Here is a 22,250-nt window from a genome sequence, read left to right on the forward strand (position 1 = left end):
GTGTGTGAATATGCTTTCGTATGCCAGAATGGAAGTTAGAGGCAGAATAAGTTTATTTATCAATTTGAAGAATATTTCGACCTTTGCTTATTTTGACTAAACATAATACAAGAAATTGAAGTTTTGCTGACGTTAATTATTATCGAATTAGTGACTCGATAAGGCAAGATTTGCTGCGAGAATGATCAGGAAGGAAAGTTCTGATTGGTTGTTTAGATCAACAGCCAATCAGAATTAAGATTCTCCCGCGCGAATAGAGTGCAGAGAGGAGAGTAGTTCGAGGGAGTCGCTTGCTAGCCGGCCTACGGATAACAAGATGTAAGATCGCCCTTAAAAATATTCTGCCAGATGAAGAAATAGTGAGCTAATTTCGGTTCGAACATATCATGACTGGAGTTACGAACATTTTAATGAAAGTTTGGTGTTTCTAAGTTAAATAGTTTGAGCGTGTGAACTTTTTGGTCGTAGTAACAACTCCACGTGACGTCTTTCGTGCTCTGTGGAATATTTTGGCGACCGAATGTTTAACTCGCGAATAGTTGTAGGCTTGTGACCAGTAAAACGTGAAAATTAGTCGGGTCGGACTTGCTAAATTTCTGGCTGCTCTTCGAGTGAAAATTTGTTATACAGACAGTGAACTTTCAACGATAATGTTTCGCCATATTAAATACGGACTTGATGGCCATTTCATGTGTTTCAATACAAATAAAAATAGTTAATCTAATTTTAAACGCTTTTCTGCTAGTAGACCGGCGACTTCACCGTCACACTCAACTTTGATCTCAGTAGAGACAATGTTTTTGTCAACTGCAATGAAAACTCCTCCTACAGCCTCTTTGATATACATTCCATGACTTGCTAAAAATGTTAGAGCTTTCCACTTCGGGTTTCAGCCAGCTCTGTCCCAAGAGAGCATGAGAACTTTCTTGGAGAGCAATAAATATGGGAACTTTATTACGAATACTTTGACAGTTTGCTGATAAAATTGTCATTGTTGAAGTGTCTTTATTCTGAACGCTGTTTCAATTCCCTTGCTGTGAATCGACTGGGAGCGCGTCAAACTACAGCCTAGCCTAAAAAACCCTCCTGTGCACTCCACAAGTACTCTGCTACCCAAGTAGCTGCTTTCTTTGTATAGTGCGCCCCTGACCTATCAAGGGGAGTCCTACAAATCCCCAACCAATAATGCAGGTCCAGAAATCTACAGCCAAGACCGTCACAGAGTCACTCCACTTGGCTCCAAACCAAAGGACCCCAATCAACCCTGGAAACAATGCTGCAAATTGAGAGCTCTTCTTGCACCCTGCAGGCAAAGTCAGCAGTCTTCACTACCTCCTCCAGCTGCCTGTACGAACTGACGATCATCTCAGGACCCATGCAACAGGCATTGTCAGTGCCAACGTGAGCCACAACTTGCAGATGACTGTGCACCCTGCATGCACGATGGCCACTGGCGTGGCCACCTCCACCCTCTTAAACAGAGAAACACGCATGAAATTTATATGTGGAAAAACAGTAAAAGATAAACACTTGAGTTGCGGCTCTGTAGACGCACTTGCATCACAGCCAAGAGATGGAGCACGATTTACTAAATAAGTGGACGGTTGCTTTCAAAACAAAGCAAATGAGCAACTAATGCGCTACAGACTGAATGAATTTATACTTACAAAAATGTCGGATTAACCTTCTTAAACAGAGAAACATGCATGAAATATAATAAATATACTACGTGGAAAACAAAATAAAAGAATTAATACTTAACTTGCTGCTCTGTAGACACACCTGTATCATGCCTTCCATAGTTTAAGCCCCACCCCTCAATTCTGCCCACTGAATTTACATCAAACTTCAATTTACGACTTTTCCAATACAAAATATAAGCTAAATTTTTTTGTTAGCGTCACTTACCAGTTAATCTTTACAATGCATAAGGGCCTGGTCATTTATGAATTTTGGGCATTTGCCCTAGCTTATAAATGACCAAGCATTTTACACCTCCACATAGGCCAGGCAGCAATAATATTCTGTTTCTTTAGTCAAAAATAGCTCCAGTCTGAACACAGTGCTGCACTTTACTTTTGAAGCTTCAGTTTGGAGGCAATGTTACTGTATGGGAACACACAAGGTAAGAGATTAACAAGCTGCCAGTGTCCTGAGAAGATTGGTGTCTCACAGCAGCCAACAGACACAAATGGACCTCTGCCTTTGTCGCAGCAATCGTCGGCACAAAATCTAGCATCTTTGGATATTTTCCAGACGTTCCTGCAGTAGGTGCTTGATGCGACTGTCTCAGGTTAACATCTGGTTACTGGGACACACAACAACCTGCTTGTAGTCCTCCTTGCCTGAGTCACAGACGACTACAAATACACACAGGCTAGTTAGAAATTCTACTTTTCTTCTTTGAAACTGGGAATTTCTTGCAAACTGTGCTTCTTTCTCTCTTATGAGCAACTTCTATCTCACCCCCTCATCTACATCTCTCCTTGCCTGGGTCCAAAAGGAGGCAATAAAATCTTCCTTACATGCGTGTGACTGAAAGTAGTTTATGTTGAGAAAGACCCCAACAGCATCAAAAATGTTAGCCAGTTAGGACAGAAATGAGGCCAGGAGTCGCCTCCACTCGCCCTCCCCTCCCCAACCCCATGCTCCATCCACCTATTCACACAGTCCTCACTCAAACTCTGGCCATCTGTAACGCACTGTTCCTGCTGCAAGCTTTAGCTCAGTGTGAACTAAACCAAGAACCGTATGCTAAAGGACAATGACTGCTTGTTAGTGTTCTATAAATGGTGTTCCAAAAGAAATGAGCTGGAGTCTGGAATGCACAAATAGGTGACAGGAGGGTAATATCGTAGCGTGTGTAACAAGGTGTGGTTCCGACCAGAGCATGGAAGTTCACAGCCCATCACTAGAGGGCACGCGTGCACGTCACGTGACTATACAGAGCTAGCAGCAGCATGCATCAATCGTCCTACACTGCCAGTCGCATTGCAGTGACACGGGGGCATCAAAAGACAAGCAAAGAGGTGTTGTTCGTTTTCTGACAGCGGAAGGAGGAGGAGGAACGGACATCCATCGACGAATGTCACAAGTGTATGGCGAACACTGCATGGCCCTTGCAGGGGTCACGTGTGGCACAAGCGCTTCAGGGAAGGACGGGTGTTGTTAGCCGATGATACACGGTCTGGAGCACTACACTGCATTACAAATGACATCGTCCAGCTGGTGGACGCGCTCATTATCAGGACACCCGAGTGACTGTGAAAGCCAAAGTCCCCTTAAAAAGGCTGTGAGGGGCAAATGAGTCACCTCGGACGACAACGTCTAGCTGTACACACGGAAATGGTTAACATCACAGACCCGGGAATTTTATGAGACAGCCATTCATTACCTTGTGTCACGGTGGGAAGAGTGTCTCAACAGCCAGGGTCAATACTTCTAACATACAGGTACAGGTTTCGGTAATTATGCCTCTGGCTCGTTTCTGTTTGAATGCCCCTTATAATTACACTATTTTATGTCAACCACTAAAGAACTATAATCAATCTTATTTGTACACAATGTAATCAGATTGATAGCTGTTGGCATGTACAAATGTAATTTTTCAGCATACATACAATACAATACAATGTACAGTATGCAAACCTATCACGGCCTAGTATCCCCGATTCAAAATAAACTGGTTCAAGTAGGCCACTATCACCTAAAAGCACACATCTTTCAGATCACATCATGCAACAAGGTAATATTTATATTTGAACAGATGTAAATGCAAACCATACCAAATAGTCATCACAGATCGTCGCTGGTTACACTGTGTCACAAACACACAAAGCTGTGACACAACAAATCATTGTAACATGGACAGGCTGCAGTGACAGGTGTGCAAAGCCATTCCCTATCTGCACAGCTTGTCTGCGCTTGGCCAGGCCAGGCTGGCCACTGCATTGGACGGATTGATGAGAGGGGTTGGGAGATTGCAAAATCTTGATGCAGGGTGGTCACATAGCACTCAGCTGATGGTAACTGGCTGAATTCTTGATATGGCGACGTGAGTGTCCTACGAGGGGTTTTATGAACCACAGATAGATATTTGGTCAGTCTACATGTGACACTGTTGAGCCATCGGCTACTGGAAAACTGTCAAGGAATCGACAACAAACTTGTCAACAGGGATGAAGGTTATTTTATTTATTTATTTAGTAGCTTTGGATATACATACATGGATCAAATTCAAGAACATTTTTGCACTGTCAGTTTAAGGCAATAATAATCATACATTATTTAATTATCATTTTTAAATGCAATAGCATCATGCCTAGTTACACATTTTGTATCCGCTGTACAGTATACCAATAAACTCCAGTTCTGTTCTACCATTCATAAGAACACACATTGAATCCACTAAGTATCTATCTATGCACATTTTAATTTGATTACAGTGTACGCCTATTTTCAGTTTTTTGCATTTAGTATGCATTCACTGACTGAACAGAAAGGGCTTTCTATAAGCAATAGTTTTATGGTTTAGTTAAATTTTTCTTTCAAGCTTAGTTTTGAAATATGAAATGGTAAACAGTTGTACAGTTTTACTGGCATATAAGCAGTACTTGTTTCTAGTTTACCTGTGTTGTGCTGTGGAGCTCCTAACATTTTATTGTTTCTGGTAGCATGGTTATGTATATCTTCATGCTTACAGGACTTGTTTTTATGTTCCAATGCTAACAGCAGTAATACATATACAGTAAAAACTTTAAGTTTTTTGAGTAGCAGCCTTCAGCTATGTGTTGTTCTTGTAATATCCAATATGCTGTTGGTTACTTTTTGCTGTTTGAAATTTATTTACTGTATTTTTTTGCATCACTCAACTAATCCCATATTTCTGTTCTATAGGTCACTATAGAATAAAAATATGAGAAACACACAATTTATATAGCATCATCTGTTACTAGTGGTTTAATGTTTCTGAGAGCAAATATAGCTGAACTTAAGTTTGCTTGTTAGAGTAGCAATGCAGTCTCCTTCCTCAGTAAGCAGTTATCAACGGTGAGCCCCAACAATTGTGTGTTTTAAACACATTCATATCCAGTTCTTGTAATTGTGGCAATTCCTCTACTCTCCTTCTGTTGTTGTTCCTAAATATTACTGTTTTAATTTTCTCTTTTATACTGAGAATTAGTCTATTGGTTCCTAGCCACCGAGTGATGGACTCTATATCAACACAAAATCTTTAGTGAAAAGAAAAATGTTTATATTCATTCAACGAATTTTAAGACAGTGATTGCAACAGGAACGAGTAGCATATCAACTGTAATGTAATAATGTGCAATAAAGACATGATTAAATCGTTATGTGCTGCAGTGTTATTGCTGACTCCCATTTATTCTCTGTTGTTGTACAGTTTCCCCTTGCCTTGTAATGCTTGAGTTATTCAAGCTCTCACATGTTTGTGCATATTTAAATGTTGTTAGTAAAGTAAACAATGGAAAACTCAGAATGGAATGTAACAATATTATGAAAAGGAAAAGTTGCTATTCACCATATAGCGGAGATGCTGAATTGCAGATAGGAAAAACGAAAAGACTCACTCTCTCTCTCTCTCTCTCTCTCTCTCTCTCTCTCTCTCTCTCTCACACACACACACACACACACACACACAGAGAGAGAGAGAGAGCAGCATCTCTGCTGTATTGTGAATAGCAACTTTCCTTTTCATAATATTGTTATAAAGTAGTTATACTAAAACCAGAACATTTTTTGTGACCACCAATGCTTCAAGCCATGTCTCACCATAATATGAAACAACTGCTCTGACCGTGCCGTGTATCTTCTGTGTACTGTGACCATGCCGTGTATCTTCTGTGTACTGGTACGAGTACTGAATTGTAATCATCCAGAATGCAGAAGCCGAGACTGCCTGTTGACGTGCCTACAACTGCACTGGTCAACCATATAATACTTAAACGATCACCATGGTGTTCACAACTCCGAATCAATTTGAGTTAGTGCACGAAACTTCCAACAGAATCAAATGTAGTTACATCACTGCTGCTCTCAACGAGGACATGGCTACAGAAATGTAGAACATTTTGGCCCCTCCACTAAACATCGATTAGTATGTTGCCATTAAAAATGCTCTAATCTGTTGTCTCAATCTGAAGCCAAACGATTACAAAATTACTTCGCACAGAGAATGTAGGTGATCACACACCTTCACTATTGTTTTTGTTGCTTGTGGACCCTGGCATGCAATGCAGTTAATAAAGATATTCTATGAATAATCTGGCTGTCAAGCCTACTGCCCCATGTACAGAAAATACTCACCACATGTCCCGGTGACTGCGACATTTTAGCATAAATAGCGACTGCATTCCAGAGATGTACTCGTCCATATGTGTTGCAGGCACATGCCCACAATCAGATAATGTGCTTGTAATGAGCTTACTGTACAAGTCACAGTCCTTCAAACACAACTTTCCAGTCACCAGTAATGGTGCACCGCTCACCGAGGAGATGCTGCCATTCACCTTTAGCTGCAAAGGTATGTTTGTACCCCATAAAATTTGGCTCTGATGCTCTAAAGTGCTGTTCCCAGTGTGAGATGGAAAATACGTCCAGAAGTCAGTAATGATGGCAACTGGCTTCCCATACAGCAGCCTTAGACTGTTGGTGCAACATTGCACAAAATTGCATTTTTAGTGGACACAGGTGACAACGTATTGGTATAACTATCTTCTCAACTGCTTCGCAGCAGCAGTGATGATTTTTCTCCTCTGTGTTGCCACCAGCTGTGCAATTAAGACATACAGATGTTTTACATCATCACTGAAGTTAAGCCTTCATCCTAAGTAGGTGTGCTAAACTTAGTATACCCCACACTTGGAGCAGACATTTTATCATTTCAGGCCGGCTTCCAGAACTATGCCCCTGCCATCTTCTCGATACAACCACTTACTCAGATGGCCGTGAATGCTTACACTGTGTGGATAACATTACCATACACATGTTCACTGGTGATTCTCTGAGTTTAGAACTCATTAAACAGTTCCTGGAGATTATTCAGCAGCTACACACACTAACACATAGCACCTGTACCGCAATCAACAATGCACTATATTCTAACCACACCAGGACCACTGATTATACTCGATCTCACAACTACCACCTAAGAAATTGAAGGTAGCTAACAAAGAATTTTCCTCTATGCTTGTCCGAGAGATCTGTCATACACTGAACAGCAGATGGGCATTGCCTTTCCACATAGTTCCAACGGAGATTAATGGAAGTCAGCCATGCAGGATTACCAGAAACTTAATGCCAAAATAATCCCCAATCAGTATCCTATTCCACATGTTGATGACTTCTCACTCAGTATCCACAGTAAACAAGTCTTCCCAACAACAGGATTTCTACCAAATAGCCATTGCTCCCGAACACCTATTTAAGACCACTGTCTTTACCTCATTGCCCTATTTGAGTTCACTAGGATGCCTTTTGGAATATGAATGCTGTGCAAACCTTCCAGCATTTTATGGATCCCTACTTCTACTACATCTATAGTGATGATGTTTTGGTTATGTCCAGCTCCCAACTGGATCATCTGGAACATCTATGGTAAATCTTCACTTGCCTTGGTTCACATGGTTTACTCATCAATCCATTGAAGTGCATGTTCGGAGCTGCTGATGTTCATTTCTTGGGTTACATAACTAACGCTCAAGGAATTCAAAGGCGTAGGAGAATGGATGCCATAAACAACTTCCTACAGTCTGTGATAGACCTTGAGTTTCTAACTTTTATTGCTGTTCGTACACAACCTCACACTGCTGGCTCCTTCAGTGAATGACTTCTACAATGTTCACATAAACCAAGTAGCAAATAACAGTGGACTAGCAAAGCAGAAACTGCCTTTAGCAATGTGAAGACTGCTATTGCTGAGGTTGCATTCTTAGCATACCCTGTTGCACAGACGCCTCACACTTTGATAGTTGAAGCATCTGCAACTGCAATAAGGGCCGCACTTCAACAACAATACTGGCAGCCCTCGGTGTTCTTCAGCTGGTAACTATCTCCATCACAGCAGAGCTGGTCAACATGTGGCCGAGAGTTATGTCTCTGTTGTTTCCACAAATAAATTACGACTTATGCCTTAAGGCTGACAGTTTACGCTGGTCACTGATCACAAGCTGCGGATTTATACCTTTCATCAGAGACCAGACAAAGCATCGCCACATCAACTATGACACTTTGACTACATAGGCAATTCACGATGTGTGTCGTCCATGTTGAAGGAGAACTCACTACACCAACAGACATCTTTTCCCATGCAGATGCAATTACAAAGTCTACTACGAGGTACTCATCTGTGTGCTATTTCAGAGTCGATGCCAGGCCAGTACACATGACGGCATGCCAGAGATTTTGTGCGAGACACACCCCAGTGCCCTTGGTGAAGGAGGCGCAAGACCGAAGCACGCAAAGACGCAGGTACCACAACATGCGGTGAAGCATTGTCAGTGGAGAGGAGGTTAACCCCATCCCTAGCCGTGAGGCGGTAGTGCAAAGCGTAGTAGTTCCGCAACAGATCAGAAGTCTTAGCGGACGGACAATCTGGCCAACCCTTCTGAATACAGTGTAAAACCCGGGAGAGGGTAGGGTCAGAACCCGTAGCAGCCGCCAGCCTGTCCCCAGTGATGGGGAACCCGTCCACAAACCGCTGCTCGGCAACATCCAGGTGGAAACACAAAAGTTCATCCCTATCGAATGCCTGATCAGGACTCATGGGAAGGCGAGACAGAGCATCAGCATTTGCATGTTGAGCCGTTGGCCAGAAATGAATCTCATAATTGAAACGAGACAAGTAAAGAGCCCAACGCTGGAGGCGGTGTGCAGCCTTGTCGGGAAGTGACGTTGATGGATGAAACAAGGAAACAAGTGGTTTGTGATCCATAACAAGATGAAATTTTGAGCCATAGAGAAAAACACCAAACTTATGAAGAGCATAAATAATGGCCAAAGCTTCTTTTTCAATTTGAGAATACTTTTGTTGGGCATCTGTGAGAGTTTTGGAGGCATAAGCAATGGGTTGTTCCGAACCGTCAGAAAAACTGTGCGCAAGGACTGCACCGACCCCGTATTGAGAGGCATCTGTGGCAAGAACAAGATGTTGGCCAGGTCAATAAGTAGCCAGGCACGGGGCCTGTTTCAGCATAGTCTTTAATTTCTGGAAAGCCACATCGCATGACGCGGACCAGTGAAAAGGCACGTTTTTATGCAACAGGCGATGCAACGGCTGAGCCACCGAAGCCGCAGACGGTAAAAACTTGTGATAGTATGCTATTTTCCCCAAGAAGGCCTGCAGTTCCTTAACAGATGTAGGGCGAGGAAGGGAATCGATCGCAGCGACAGTTTGTTGAAGCGGACGAATACCATCCCGAGAGAGTTGAAACCCCAAGTACGTGATAGATGCCTGAAAAAATTGTGATTTCTGAAGATTACACTTTAGACCGGCAGTCTGTAAGACATGAAAAAGTGTGCGGAGATTTTGAAGATGTTCTTCAGTGGTGGAGCCAGTGACAATAATGTCGTCCATGTAGTTGATACACCCAGGGACAGGGAGCAATAATCATTCCAAGAATCGCTGAAAGAGAGCAGGGGCGCTAGCAACCCCGAATGGCAAGCGTTGGTACTGATAGAAGCCGAAAGGCGTGTTAAGGACCAGAAACTGCCGGGAAGCAGCGTCGACAGGAAGTTGATGATAAGCTTCTGACAGGTCAATTTTAGAAAAATACTGGCCTCCAGCAAGTTTAGCGAACAGTTCTTCAGGATGGGGCATAGGGTAAGTGTCGATGAGGCATTGAGAATCTACAGTGGCTTTGAAATCGCCACAGAGACGAATATCACCATTTGGCTTAGCAACGACAACGACAGGAGAGGATCACTCACTGGAAGTGACAGGAAGCAAGACCCCTGAAGTAGTGAGACGATCCAACTCCCGTTTTACCCGATCACGAAGGGCCACAGGAACAGGACGAGCCCAAAAAAACTTAGGCCAAGCAGTGGGTTTGAGCATGATATGAGCTTCAAAGTCGTTTGCACGGCCTAACCCATGAGAAAAAAGGGACGAAAATGTCGTCGACAAGAAATCCAGTTGAGCATAAGGAATAGCATAAGAGACAATATTGACAGAGTCATCTATGGAGAACCCAAAAACGCGAAAGGCATCGAAACCAAAAAGATTTTCTGCATTGCTCTGGTCGACCACAAATATGGGAACAGTGCGCACAACAGATTTGTAAGATACCTCAGCATCAAACTGTCCCAAGAGAGAAATCTTCTGTTTATTGTACGTCTGTAATTGCCGAGTGACAGGTGACAGAAGTGGAGAACCCAACTGAAGATACGTCTGAGAATTAATTATAGTGGCAGCAGAACCGGTATCCATTTGCATGCGAACATCTCGACCAAGGATTTGGACAGTGAGGAATAACTGTCCCTGAAAGGGAAGAAGTGCAATTGACAGACAACACAGAATCAGAATCAGCGTCATGTTCATGAACATCATGTATGCGGCACCGCGGACATGAAGGAGTTGCCGGCGGTTTTGCTGCAGTTTCTTAGTGGGTTGTTTACGGCTAGGCCGAGGCTGCGCGTGGGAGCACACTGCGGCCACGTCGGCCGGCGGGGACGCGCCGCACGCGTCTTCAACAGCGCACAGAGGTTGTATTTCCCCGACATCACCCCATGCCTCTATTTGCGCCCCAGCGGCGCGAGAAATTTCAAAAGACTGCGCAATGGAGAGAACTTCATCTAGAGTCGGATTCGCCAACTGAAGGGCACGTTGCCGAACTTCTTTGTCGGGCGCTGACTGGATAATAGCATCCCGTACCATGGAATCGGCATACGATTCTTTGTGAACATCAGTAACAAATTGACACTTTCGACTGAGGCCGTGAAGTTCAGCAGCCTAAGCGCGATAGGATTGATGTGGCTGTTTTTGACAACAATAAAAGGCAACACGAGAGGCTACCACATGCGTTTGCTTTTGAAAATAGACAGACAGAAGCGAGCACATTTCAGCAAAGGACAAAGATGCAGGATCCTTCGAAGGAGCCAATTGCGAAAACAACCGATACATTTGAGGTGAAATCCAGGAAAGGAACAGAGACTTACATGGTTGTTCGTCCGTGACATGAAATGCCAAGAAGTGCTGTCATAATCAGACCAGTCTTCCGCTGTCTCGTCGTAAGGAGGAAAAGGAGGTATAGCCAACGACGAGAAACGCCCCGCATTTGACGCCGCGACGAAATTGCGAATCGCCGCTGTTAGAAGCGTTTGCTGTTCAAGGAGATTTTGCAATAGTTGCTCGACAGTAGCCATGGAACCCTGTGGGTCAATGGTGAAAAGGAAAAATCCACTACCTCATCGCCAATTGTTATAACATCAAGTTTAACACATATATTTCAGAACGACACAACACATATAAGTCACAGAGTAAGTTGACAAGCAAGACATGTGTACACGTTAGCATTTGAATGAGCACTGAGTCCCAGTCTAGCGGCCGCTGCTCGGCTGGCCGCTTAGGTGGCGCAGCTGCTGCATGGCTGGCAGACAGCGCCGCACGTAGAGGACGCGCGTAATTGCACGGCGGCGCTTTGAATGATCGGCGAGCCACAACAACTACAACAGCATGGCAAAAACTAAAAGTGTCAAATGAAATCAGTACTTATGTCTATCCAAGGAAAAAATACTGTTTAAAGTCATTTCACAAAAAAATAATGTTTGATTTTGTGATGTAATTTTTAATTATTGTAACATTTTTGCTATGATTGTAATATTTTTGATAAATTTTATAATTTGTGATACCTTTTTGCTGTGATTGTAATGTTTTAGACGAGTATTGTAATTAAATATGAAGATAAAACATGGTTATGTTGTAATTTATACAGTAAACTTCAAAATTTTCCCTAACGTAACAGCATGAGATCTTACGAACTTTCTACTCAATTAAAACCTGACCCGCATGATCACACTAGTGCTTTTTTTGCATAATTATACATGAAAAATTTTTTTCAGTATTTTTTTCTGTAATCAAGGACATCAGGCCACTATAATAATGTTACTTGCAGTACTTGCACACTGAAAAATATTTTCGGGGTGGAAAGGGTTAAGTGAATGATAAGATCGGCTGATAACTATTGCAATGTATGTGGAACTTGTTAAAATGTTATTCAGAAAGTCAAAAAGGTATACATTACAAGAGATAACAGATTATCTCATGAGAGAGTTGTAGATACCAGAGCATGAAACAATCACAGTGGACAATATACAAAAGGTGTAAGGCAGTTACTAAACAAAAAAAATCAAGATATCATATGTGGTTTTGACATCATATCTTCAACATATTTACTATGATAGTGTGTACATGAATCATTCACAAAATACATCCTGCAAATAATGATAATGAGAGAGATTCTGCATCTTAACATCAAGGACTTACACCCGAAATTCCAGAAGCAGTGACAGTGAATTTGCAGCAGCTCTGCTGCAGAAAAGGTGAAAAAATAACACGTATGTTTCTGATGCCTGTTTGCCTATTTCGAAACATCTGGAGGCGTGTGGTCACCATATTAGCCCATGCCAGACCAAGTGCAGGAACAGAGTTTTGTTCATTGTTGCCAACTCCAGCTGTTACCTGCAGGGTACAAATTCGCATGTGAGAAATTCATAACAATTTTTAGCATTTCCAGAGAAACAACAATGAAACCTCAAATTTCTTCTGTGTGGTGACACTGGACTATATCAAAACCATATAATGACAATACAGTATTATGAGAAGGTTAGATTGCTACTCAGCATGTAGAGGAGAAGTTGAGCTGCAGACACGCACAGCAAAAAGACTGGGATCTCTTGGCCAAAAGGCCCTGCAAAGTAGTAATTCACACACAACATACGACCAATGCCTATAGCCTCTGAGGCAGGTCTCTGTGGCCAGAGACAGTGTTTTGTGTGTGTGTGTGTGTGTGTGTGTGTGTGTGTGTGTGTTTGTTTGTTTACTTTATAAGAAGGCCCTTTAGCCAAAAGCTTAAACGTGTAGCAGTCTTTTCATTGTGCCTGTCTGCGACTCAACGTCTCCTCTGTATAGTGAGTAGCAATCCATTCTTTTCATAATATTATCGTTATTTCATCCAGGTTTTTACATTTTCAAAACCATATAAGTAATTTTTTGTATTAATTCTCACTGTAAATGTTCATGTTAATTTTTCTGCTGTAGGTCATAGTGGCCTAGCAGCTGCAAAGTTTGAAGCGTTAATTTTCCTTTAATTATTAATTTTATTTTTGTCATGCAATCAAAAACATCTCATTACATTAGGGAAATAATAACTGTACAGAGCAGCAGCAGCAGCAAATAATAGTTTCTAATTCCATTTTCATTTACGATTCCAGTCACGTAAAATATGACACTTTGTATTCTTCCAGAAAACAATACACTGCAAAGAGAAAGCCTTTAATGCTGGCTTGAAATTACTAGACTTGTCATGAAGTCCTCTAACTCTGAAAAACACAATTTTCGGAATTATAGAAGTGGATATATTGCCAGCAGAAAGATTATTTTTCCATTTTGTGTTCACTGAAAGGACATAGTTATTCCTTTGAAATGAGTGAAAACAGTGAACAACAAACCTGATGAGTCGATGAGCAGCATACACTGATAAACCAAGACATTATGACCACTGCCCACCACGGTGCTGGGTGCTGCCTGGTGACGTTGCGGCCACATGACACAGTAACAAAAGTGTGTTAGCGGAGCAGGCACAGACAGAGGATCAGCCTAGCGAAGATATGGACTGCAAATGGTAAAATCCATTGAAATACAGGACTTTGACAAAGGGCAGATTATTGTTACACAGAGCATGTGGACAAGTATCTAGAAAACAGTGAAGCTGGAAGAATGTTCATGTGCTGCTGTTGTGAGCATCTACAGTAATAAGTAGAAGGACAGTGAAACTACCAGTATGTGGTGAATGGTTGGACATCCACAACTCTTCACAGAACGTGGGGTTCAGAGGCTTGCCTGCTCTGTAAAGTAGGGCAGATAGTGATCCATGGCATCTTTGCTGAAAGAACACAATGCTTATGCATGCACAGGTGTTTCGGAGCACATCATTCATTGTACATTGTTGAGCATGGAGCTCCGTCGCAGACCACCTGTACGTGTTTACATGTTGACCCAGTGACATCGCCAATTACGACTGCAGTAGGCACAGAATGGTCATGATTCGACCGTCGATCAACGCAAATGTGTCGGCTCTTTGAGTGAACCACATTTTTGTTACACTAGGGCAATGGTCATCTCCACAAATGCAGTCATTGGCGTGAACAGTGCCTCGAAACATGCACAATGCCACAGATGCAGGCTGGTGGGAACAGTATCACACTATGGGAGACATTCTCCTGTGTTTGCAGGGGACTCGTGGTAGAAACCAAAGACATGCTGACAGCTGCAAACCATCTGTATCCCTTCATGATTGATGTCTTCTCCAACAGCGATGTCATCTTTCAACATTATAACTAGACATCTAATACCATATACCTCCACAAACCTACCAACAAGCTGTCAGATCCCTGATAATTCAGAGTCAGTTATGTATTTTGTTCCAAAGACAACAAATAATCTATTAAGCAGGTGGTCATAATGTTTTGGCTCATTAGTGCATAAAAATCCACAACATGAATTAACATTTTGTGTTTCCTGGATAGTAAACTGCTGGACTAAGTATGTTCTTATGCCTGAAATGATTTAACTCCCTGGTATAGTGTCAAAGAATGAAAGCAGCAGAGTAAATCATCTTAAGTTGTGACCAGGGTCCAGCTGCTGCCTGAGACACACCATCGACAGAGCAGCAAGTTACACATTTAGGGTATTTTTTCTTTTCTTTTTTTAAATTAGTTTATTTCTTAAATTCATTGCATGTTTTTGTACTTAAGATGTGTAATCTCATGTTTTAATAATTGTAAAGTGTATATTCACACAGTTGTCATTACATCTGAATGGCCAGCTGCACAGCTTAGTGAGATGTTAGCTTCTTTTGGTGTCACTTCAGGTGGGTTGTGAGTTACCTATTTAGCTTTCTATGTGTGCTTTCATTGTCAGTTCTTAAGTTAATACTATTAGGGTGGATAGGGCGTGTGCATGCTGTGTGTGGACGCAAGAGGAGATGGACACAGTTCGCGAACAGCTGAAGATGCTTTTGGCCAGGGTTGTCTGTCGACAGGCTACTGCCTCTGGGTGTAGCAGTTGTGATTAATTTGGCACAGCACATGGGACATCTCAGGTGTCACTTGTTTCACCACTGGGCTTTGCAGCCAAGGTACCTTGCAGAGTGCCTGATGAATCGGATTCGCCCTCACCGCAGGATAAATGGCAGGTGGTAATGTGTTCCCATCGCTCAACATGGACAAAACCTGGATGAGAATCTGTGGGCTGAAGTGATAAATTATGTGCTCTTTATACTAAATCAAACTGGAAGAAGTTTGTTAAAAGCGATGTGTCCTGACGAATTTTGGTTTGTGCCAAAAACAGTTCATACTAAGCTGGGAAGTTTTGAATGTGACTGCTGTGTTCTGATGAAAAAATAAATAAATAAAATTTAAAAAAAAAAGCTCTGAAAAAAGGATCCTTTGTCAGGTGTGATTCTGATTTGCCCTCCTGAGGATGAAAAGGACATTGTTGCCTCTGACAATGTTATATCTGACAAAAGAATCCAAGATAAAAAAGAAGCTACTATAGTTAACAATTTCACATGAGAAAAAAGAACGAAATCGAGTATCCAGAAGGAAACCCTATATCTACTGATTCAATCTGTGATGTCTTTGAAGACTGCAGCATGGCATCTGATCACAAAACACAAAATAGTGTCTCATCACCAAAACTATGTGACTGGCAAAGCCTTAGGTGGCCTTTCAAATTTACAGACTATAAAATGGATCCTGTGGAATACCACCATAGTGCAAATTTTGGCACAACAGGCAACAATGAAGAAATTTCTATTTCAAATGCCTTGAGGACAAAAACTAGTACAGTGCAATGTCTGACGATTAAAAATCCATAATAAAATTGAAAACTTGGGAGTCTTGCAGGATTTCTAAAGGACATAAAACCTTTACTGCCACTAGGAGCTGCATAAAAAGCAAGATGGACGTTATAAAGCCGGACAAATAACAAGATGTTTTGAGCAAAAGGAAGGACTAGACTATATGGGAACCTTCAGTCCTTAGCATGTTATGCATCAATTAGACTGCTACTTAGTCTTACAACTACAAATAAAATGAAAATAATTTTTCATGTGAAGACAGCATTTCTATACAGCGGTCTGCAAAGGGGATATCTAGACGAATCAACCTGATGGATTCAACAATGATACAAATGGAGTTTGTGGACTGAAGAAGATTTTGTGTGGCCTAAAACAAGCTCCAAAGAATTGGATTGAGAAACTCTCACACTATCTTATGGCATTAGGATTTGTGGATTTGTAAGTACAGTACTGGTGATGAGCCTTGTGTCTATTACAATAAAGACAGAAGCATCATTATCACATTGTTTGTTGCTGATAGACTAGTTATTGGAATAAGGACAGACAGAATTACTGAAGTTTCAAACAAGATGAATAAAACATATGAAACAACATTTGACATAACATTTCAAAATGAAATGCCATATCTTGGAATGGAAATTAAAATAAGCCCACACGAAATTTTCACATATCAGTTTAAGTATACAAAGAAAATCTTAAGATAGTTACAGCTATGTAGTGTGGAATGGTGACAGATGAAGAAAATCTTGGCAATGATAAGCCACTGGAAAGGACTATAACCTATCAAGAAGCTATAGGGGGTCTAGTTTTCCTTGCAACAATATGTCACACTGATACCAGTTTTTCCATTAATTACTTCAGTAGATTTAGCAATACACCAATGGTTAGTGACTGGAAAATGGTGAAATGCATTTTTCACTACCTAAAAGGAACTATGATGTGTAGTATATTCTTTGTGGAGGATCGACACTGCTTGCCTATGCTGATTCTCATTATGTAGGTGATATCTCGGCTAGATGCTCCACCAGCAGAGCTCTTATTATGCGAGAAGGCTCTGTCAAATGGTATGCTCGGAAACAACATACTGTGGCAACTTCAACAAATGAAGTAAAATACTATGCCGCTCTCTCTTGGGTATGACACCTTGGACAAGGTTTTGAATCAGCTGACAGAACTGTATACTGGCAATCAAGTTGCACTACATATGCTGAAGAATACCTATGAAGGAAAAATAACAAGAGGCAAGAAACACTGAAATTCCACAGAAGTTCATTCAACAACATATTGGAATGAATATCAAACCAAAATACGTGGAAAGCTCAAATCAACTTGCTGATGTACTGACTATACCACAGCCTCAAAGTGTTTGAAGAATTAAAAAAAAAAAAAACACAAAAAACAAAACAAAAAACTGAGGTGTGCTGAGGGTTAATTATTTTTCTGTGTTTTACTGCTGTATGTTATGTAAGGTGTTCTTATAAACATTCCACTTTTTTTAAAAAAATAATTCTGCATTGATGCCTGCCCACTTCATTCTGCCAACATGTTACATACATTCTTTTTTTATTCTAGGGTACAGAACTCTCCCCATCATTAGTTTAATGATGGCTTTTGTGTTGGGATGGGCAAAACTATGGATACTCTCAATAACTGCTCTACATAGCGTTTCAGGTGTGAATGGTCCGGATGTGGGTCTAACAGATCACAACAAATAAGGTCCTTTGCACATAATAACTGTAATTGCTTAAGCTGTACAGTGGTTGCCTTGTTTTGAAGATATTCTTGCAGCTATTTATATGCAGCATGCACTGCAAAGAGTTGACTGTAACCAATGGTACACTAGATGGCACCAATCATAGAGAAGAAAAAAATTATTACATTTCCTATTCTTCTTATACACCTTATGTTTGCTCTAAACTGACTAATAAATTCTAACTGTTCAAACTGCCGGGGAAAAAAATCCTCCTTGAGTTTGCTAAAAGCAAATGTGATTGGTCTGTGATCTGTATAGATCGAGTAGTCTGGCCTCCACATATAGGCAGGAGTGCTGCACAGCTTCGTATATGGCTAATAACTCTCATTTGTATCCATTCCAATTGGTCTGAGCCTCCTTCAGCTTATGGAGGCTTCCAACTCTTCTCCACATACTGGTGGAAAGCTGTGCCAACTGCTCGTTAGCTAGCATCTACCACTATACCTAATGACACATCCCACACAGGGTTGGGACAAAAGAATTGCTTTTTATAAGCTTGCTTTTACTTTATCAAAGGTGCACTGCATCTCTGGCATCTTTGGTAGGGGGGTCAGCCCATTGCATTGTTACCTGACAATTCTGATGTCAGTGGTGCCTGTATCTCTGTTGTTCCCACGTTGTGTCATTGGTGGGAGTTAATGATTCCCCTGACTCCTAGGAATCTTCTCAATTGCTTGAAATCCACTGCATGTGGAATGTCTTTTACAACCTCAATCTTCTTTTCTTGTGGCCAATCACAGCCACCAAAACTGTATGACAGGAAAGTTATCTGCTTCAGGCGCAGAACACATTTTGCTTTGTTTACTATCAGACCATACTTATACATTCTGCTGAACACTGCACTGAGATGCTCCTCATGTAATACTGCCACTTTGGAAAATATCATGATACCATTGAGTTAGACAAAACAGACATTCAGACCCCTGAGTACCTCATCTACAAATTGCTGCCATGACTGTACGGCATTTTTTAAATCGAATGGTATGCACAGGCATTCAAAAAGTTATTACTGTGGTCTTGGGGGTGTCCTCTTCTGCAACTGGGATCTCATCATAAGTCTTTTTACCGTTGATCATGCTGAAGATCGTAGATCCAGCTAGCACACTTGTGAAATCCCCTGTATTAGGACTAGGTAGCAGTTGAGGATGGTATGTGCGTTTAAGGTGCAGTAATCTCCACAGCCCCCAAGTGCTATCCTTTTTACCAGTTTCCGTAGGGAGTCCAGGGCTGTCCGATATGCATATGGCGCCAGTTTTAACATTTCTTCAAATTCTGCCTTTGCTGCAGAAAAAACAGTTAGGAGCTAATCTCCGTGGCCAGACAGACCAGCTGTCCAGGTGTTTTCTTAAAACAGCACACTGTGGTATGCGGCACTTTACCTAATTGGCTGCCAACTTCCTGTCTAGTTTCTGGTATAATCGAGCAACAGGTGAGGCAATGCTATTGGTAGTGCCACTGCCTATAGCACCTGTGATCACCTCACTGTTCACCTTAATCTGTGCCATACTGCGATTCATCTCCGAGCTATGGTGATGATTAAAATCTGCCCTCAGTGTTGGCTCATTCGTCAGCACAAACTTCCACTTGAACTTTCTACTGAAACCAAGGTCAACTGCTACATCACAATCATGATATGTTGTTGGCTACCATAAGGTGGAGAGTCATGGGTACCATTGCATTTTAGCTCTGCCTGAACAGTGGCAGACTTACGTCTGAACCCGAGCCCATTAAATAGGAACCATCTGCTTTCTTGTCCTTCACATAAAAAATGCCATGATAATGTAAGCAAGCAGGACTGGTTTGCTGCACTTGTGGGTGAGCTGCTGTTAATAATCAGTCCAACCATGGATATTGTGTCTTCAACTATGGTTAAGTTCTTAATGTTGCTGTCAGGAACTGTGTCATTTCCTTCATTTATAATTTAACACACTTGTGAAAACTGGGGGCTAGTTGTGCCTACTGCAGGCCACTATGGCCATATGGGAATTTGGACATGGAGGTCAGCCATGTGGCCTTTTTTCCTCTTTTCTCTTTATTTAGGACGCAAAAACAACTGTAGTCATAAGTGCCCATGGCATACCTTTAGAGCACCAATAAGTAAAAGAAGGTAAAAGCGAATGTATGTTAAGCCCGATTGATGGAAGGAAAGAGAGTTACAAACAAATACTTCCCTCAGGGTAGGGAACACAAAACATGCCGTATGGAAAGCGGAGATTAAATGTCCTTTGCTATAAAGCTAAGACAGGTAAAAAGTAAAACACAGCAGACAGCCCAAGCATCATTCGCTAAAATGGCCAAAACTGTAGATAGCAAAGATACAGTGGAATGTAAGCAGTTAAAAAGGGACACTGGATCAGTAAATGGCATACTGTCAAAGGTTGATGACAATGAGCACAAAGTGGTGAGGGATCACCATGTAACGAATGGTGATGGCTAAAATGACAATGCCGAACACACAACCTAGCTAAAATGATATCAGAGTGACACCATCTGCCGACAGATGACAACAGGGAGATCATCTGAAGGAATGAAAGAGCTAGCATCTCAAGGTAGGATGACTGCAGCCTCATTTCCCGTCACACCAATGTGATCAGGAAACTACATGAACATCACACAGTGCCTCCCTCAACAGCGAGCAAGTGGATCCATTGCACCACAGGATGGCCTGTGTGCAGCACACAGAGGTTCTGAAGGCCACTAAGAGGATCAAAGCATATTACACAGTTAAAGAACCCCATGTCGCCAGATGAATTGGGTGACATGATAGAGGACGAAGAGTTCTGCTGCAAAAATCGAGCAGTATTCTGGAAGCCCATACTGAAAATGGTTGGTGCCACTGACGAAGGCACAGCTGACACCACGATTGGTCTTAGAGCCATCAGCATCAATGGAGGTGCTATCGCCACATTCCGTGCGAAGGTCGAGAAACTTACAGCAATTGATCGGATATGGAGCAGTGGTCTTGGGAAGTGAATAAAACCCAAAATGAACATAGCCTGCCACACAAAGCCAAGGCAATGGATGGTTCACACCCATTGGGAACATAGCAGGTATTGCTGGAACAGTCGCTGAAAACGAAATCAGGGAGGCAACAGAGAGGAAGGGGGTGCCCCATACTGGAGGTCAAGGCAGTCATCGAAAAAGGGGGGATAGCATGGGTGGCCCAGGCTTGGCAGATAAACGACATGCATATCTGCTGAAGAGAACATCACGCCGGTATGACAGTGGTAGTTCGGCAGCTTCTGCATAGACTCTCTCAATCAGGATAGTATAAAAAGTGCCAGTGGCCAAATGTATTGCACGATGGTGGATTATGTTAAGAGGGCATATGATTGGCAGATGTGCAGAGGAATAAATGGAACACCCATACTCTAGTTTCAAATGGACAAGGAATCGGTACAAGCATAGGAGGGTGGTTTGCTCCGCTCCCCAGGAAGTATCACTTGGACATGTAGGACACTGAGGGACTGGGTACAGCTTGAGGCCAGATAAGACACGTGGGAGGACCAAGGAAGTTTCTTATCAAGCATGAGCAACAGGAATTTTGTAGTTTCAGTGAACAAACAAGCAACAGGACCAACATGTAAAGATGGTGGAAGAAACCTATTGCAGTGCCAGAATTTCATGCAAACGGTTCTGTCAGTGGAAAAGTGAAAGGCATTGTTGATGCTCTATGAGTAAAGACAATCACGACATCACTGAAGACACTGCTCAAGGAGACAAGTCAGTGGAGAACTGCAATAGATCACAAAATTGTCAACAAATAGGGAGCTGGAGATGTCTGGCAGCAGACAGGCCATAATATGGTTAATAGCTATAGCTATGAGGCTGATGTTCAGGACAGATCCTTGAGGCACCCCGTTCTCCCGGATAAAGCTGTCTAACATGGCCAAACCAACACATTCCTTGAAAACTCTGTATTTTACAAATTCCTGAAGGAAATGGGGCAGGTTGCCTCAGAAGCTCTACATGTATAGAATATGAAGGATACCAGTCCTCCAGCAGGTGTTGTATGCTTTCCCCAAATCAAAAAACACAGCCTCAGTCTGTTGTCACCACAAAAGCTTTTCATGACTTGGGTTGACAAAGTGACGAGACTGTCAACTGCAGAACGGCGTGCACAAAATCCACATTGTGCAGTAATTACCAGATTGTGAGACTCGAGCCACCATATCAGCTGGCCATGAACCTTACAAGTTGGGAATAGGAAATAAACAGGATGCAGGTGGCATTGTACATGCTGCTCTAGTTCCTGGAAAGAGAGAGTTTGAAGGTGTGAGACACAATACAGGAATTTGGAATTGCAGAGAAGCGAAATTTTACAGATGGAGAGGAGGCACTGCAAGGAGGTTCAGACCTGATTTACGTGGTTTGACTGAGTTGCTGAGGCCTAAGGATTG

General features: G+C 42.0%; 1 protein-coding gene across 3 annotated transcripts in view; it reads right to left on the reverse strand.

The window, feature by feature from the left end:
- Window positions 1–11,501: 11,501 nt before the first annotated feature.
- LOC126162373 (DNA repair protein XRCC3-like) overlaps window positions 11,502–22,250 on the reverse strand; it is a 97,526-nt gene continuing 86,777 nt past the window's right edge. Inside the window, exons 5-6 of one of the 3 annotated variants that reach the window (XM_049918831.1) lie at window positions 12,503–12,697; window positions 11,502–11,682 (exon numbers count right to left, since the gene is read on the reverse strand). In XM_049918831.1, coding sequence (XP_049774788.1) covers window positions 11,557–11,682; window positions 12,503–12,697 — 321 coding nt within the window. In that variant the 3' untranslated portion in view covers window positions 11,502–11,556. The remainder of the gene's footprint in view (window positions 11,683–12,502; window positions 12,698–22,250) is intronic. The other 2 variants (XM_049918830.1, XM_049918829.1) reach the window with 2 other exon arrangements.

Source organism: Schistocerca cancellata, chromosome 2, assembly GCF_023864275.1.
Source record: "Schistocerca cancellata isolate TAMUIC-IGC-003103 chromosome 2, iqSchCanc2.1, whole genome shotgun sequence".
In the NCBI taxonomy this organism is placed as follows: Eukaryota; Metazoa; Arthropoda; class Insecta; order Orthoptera; family Acrididae; genus Schistocerca; species Schistocerca cancellata.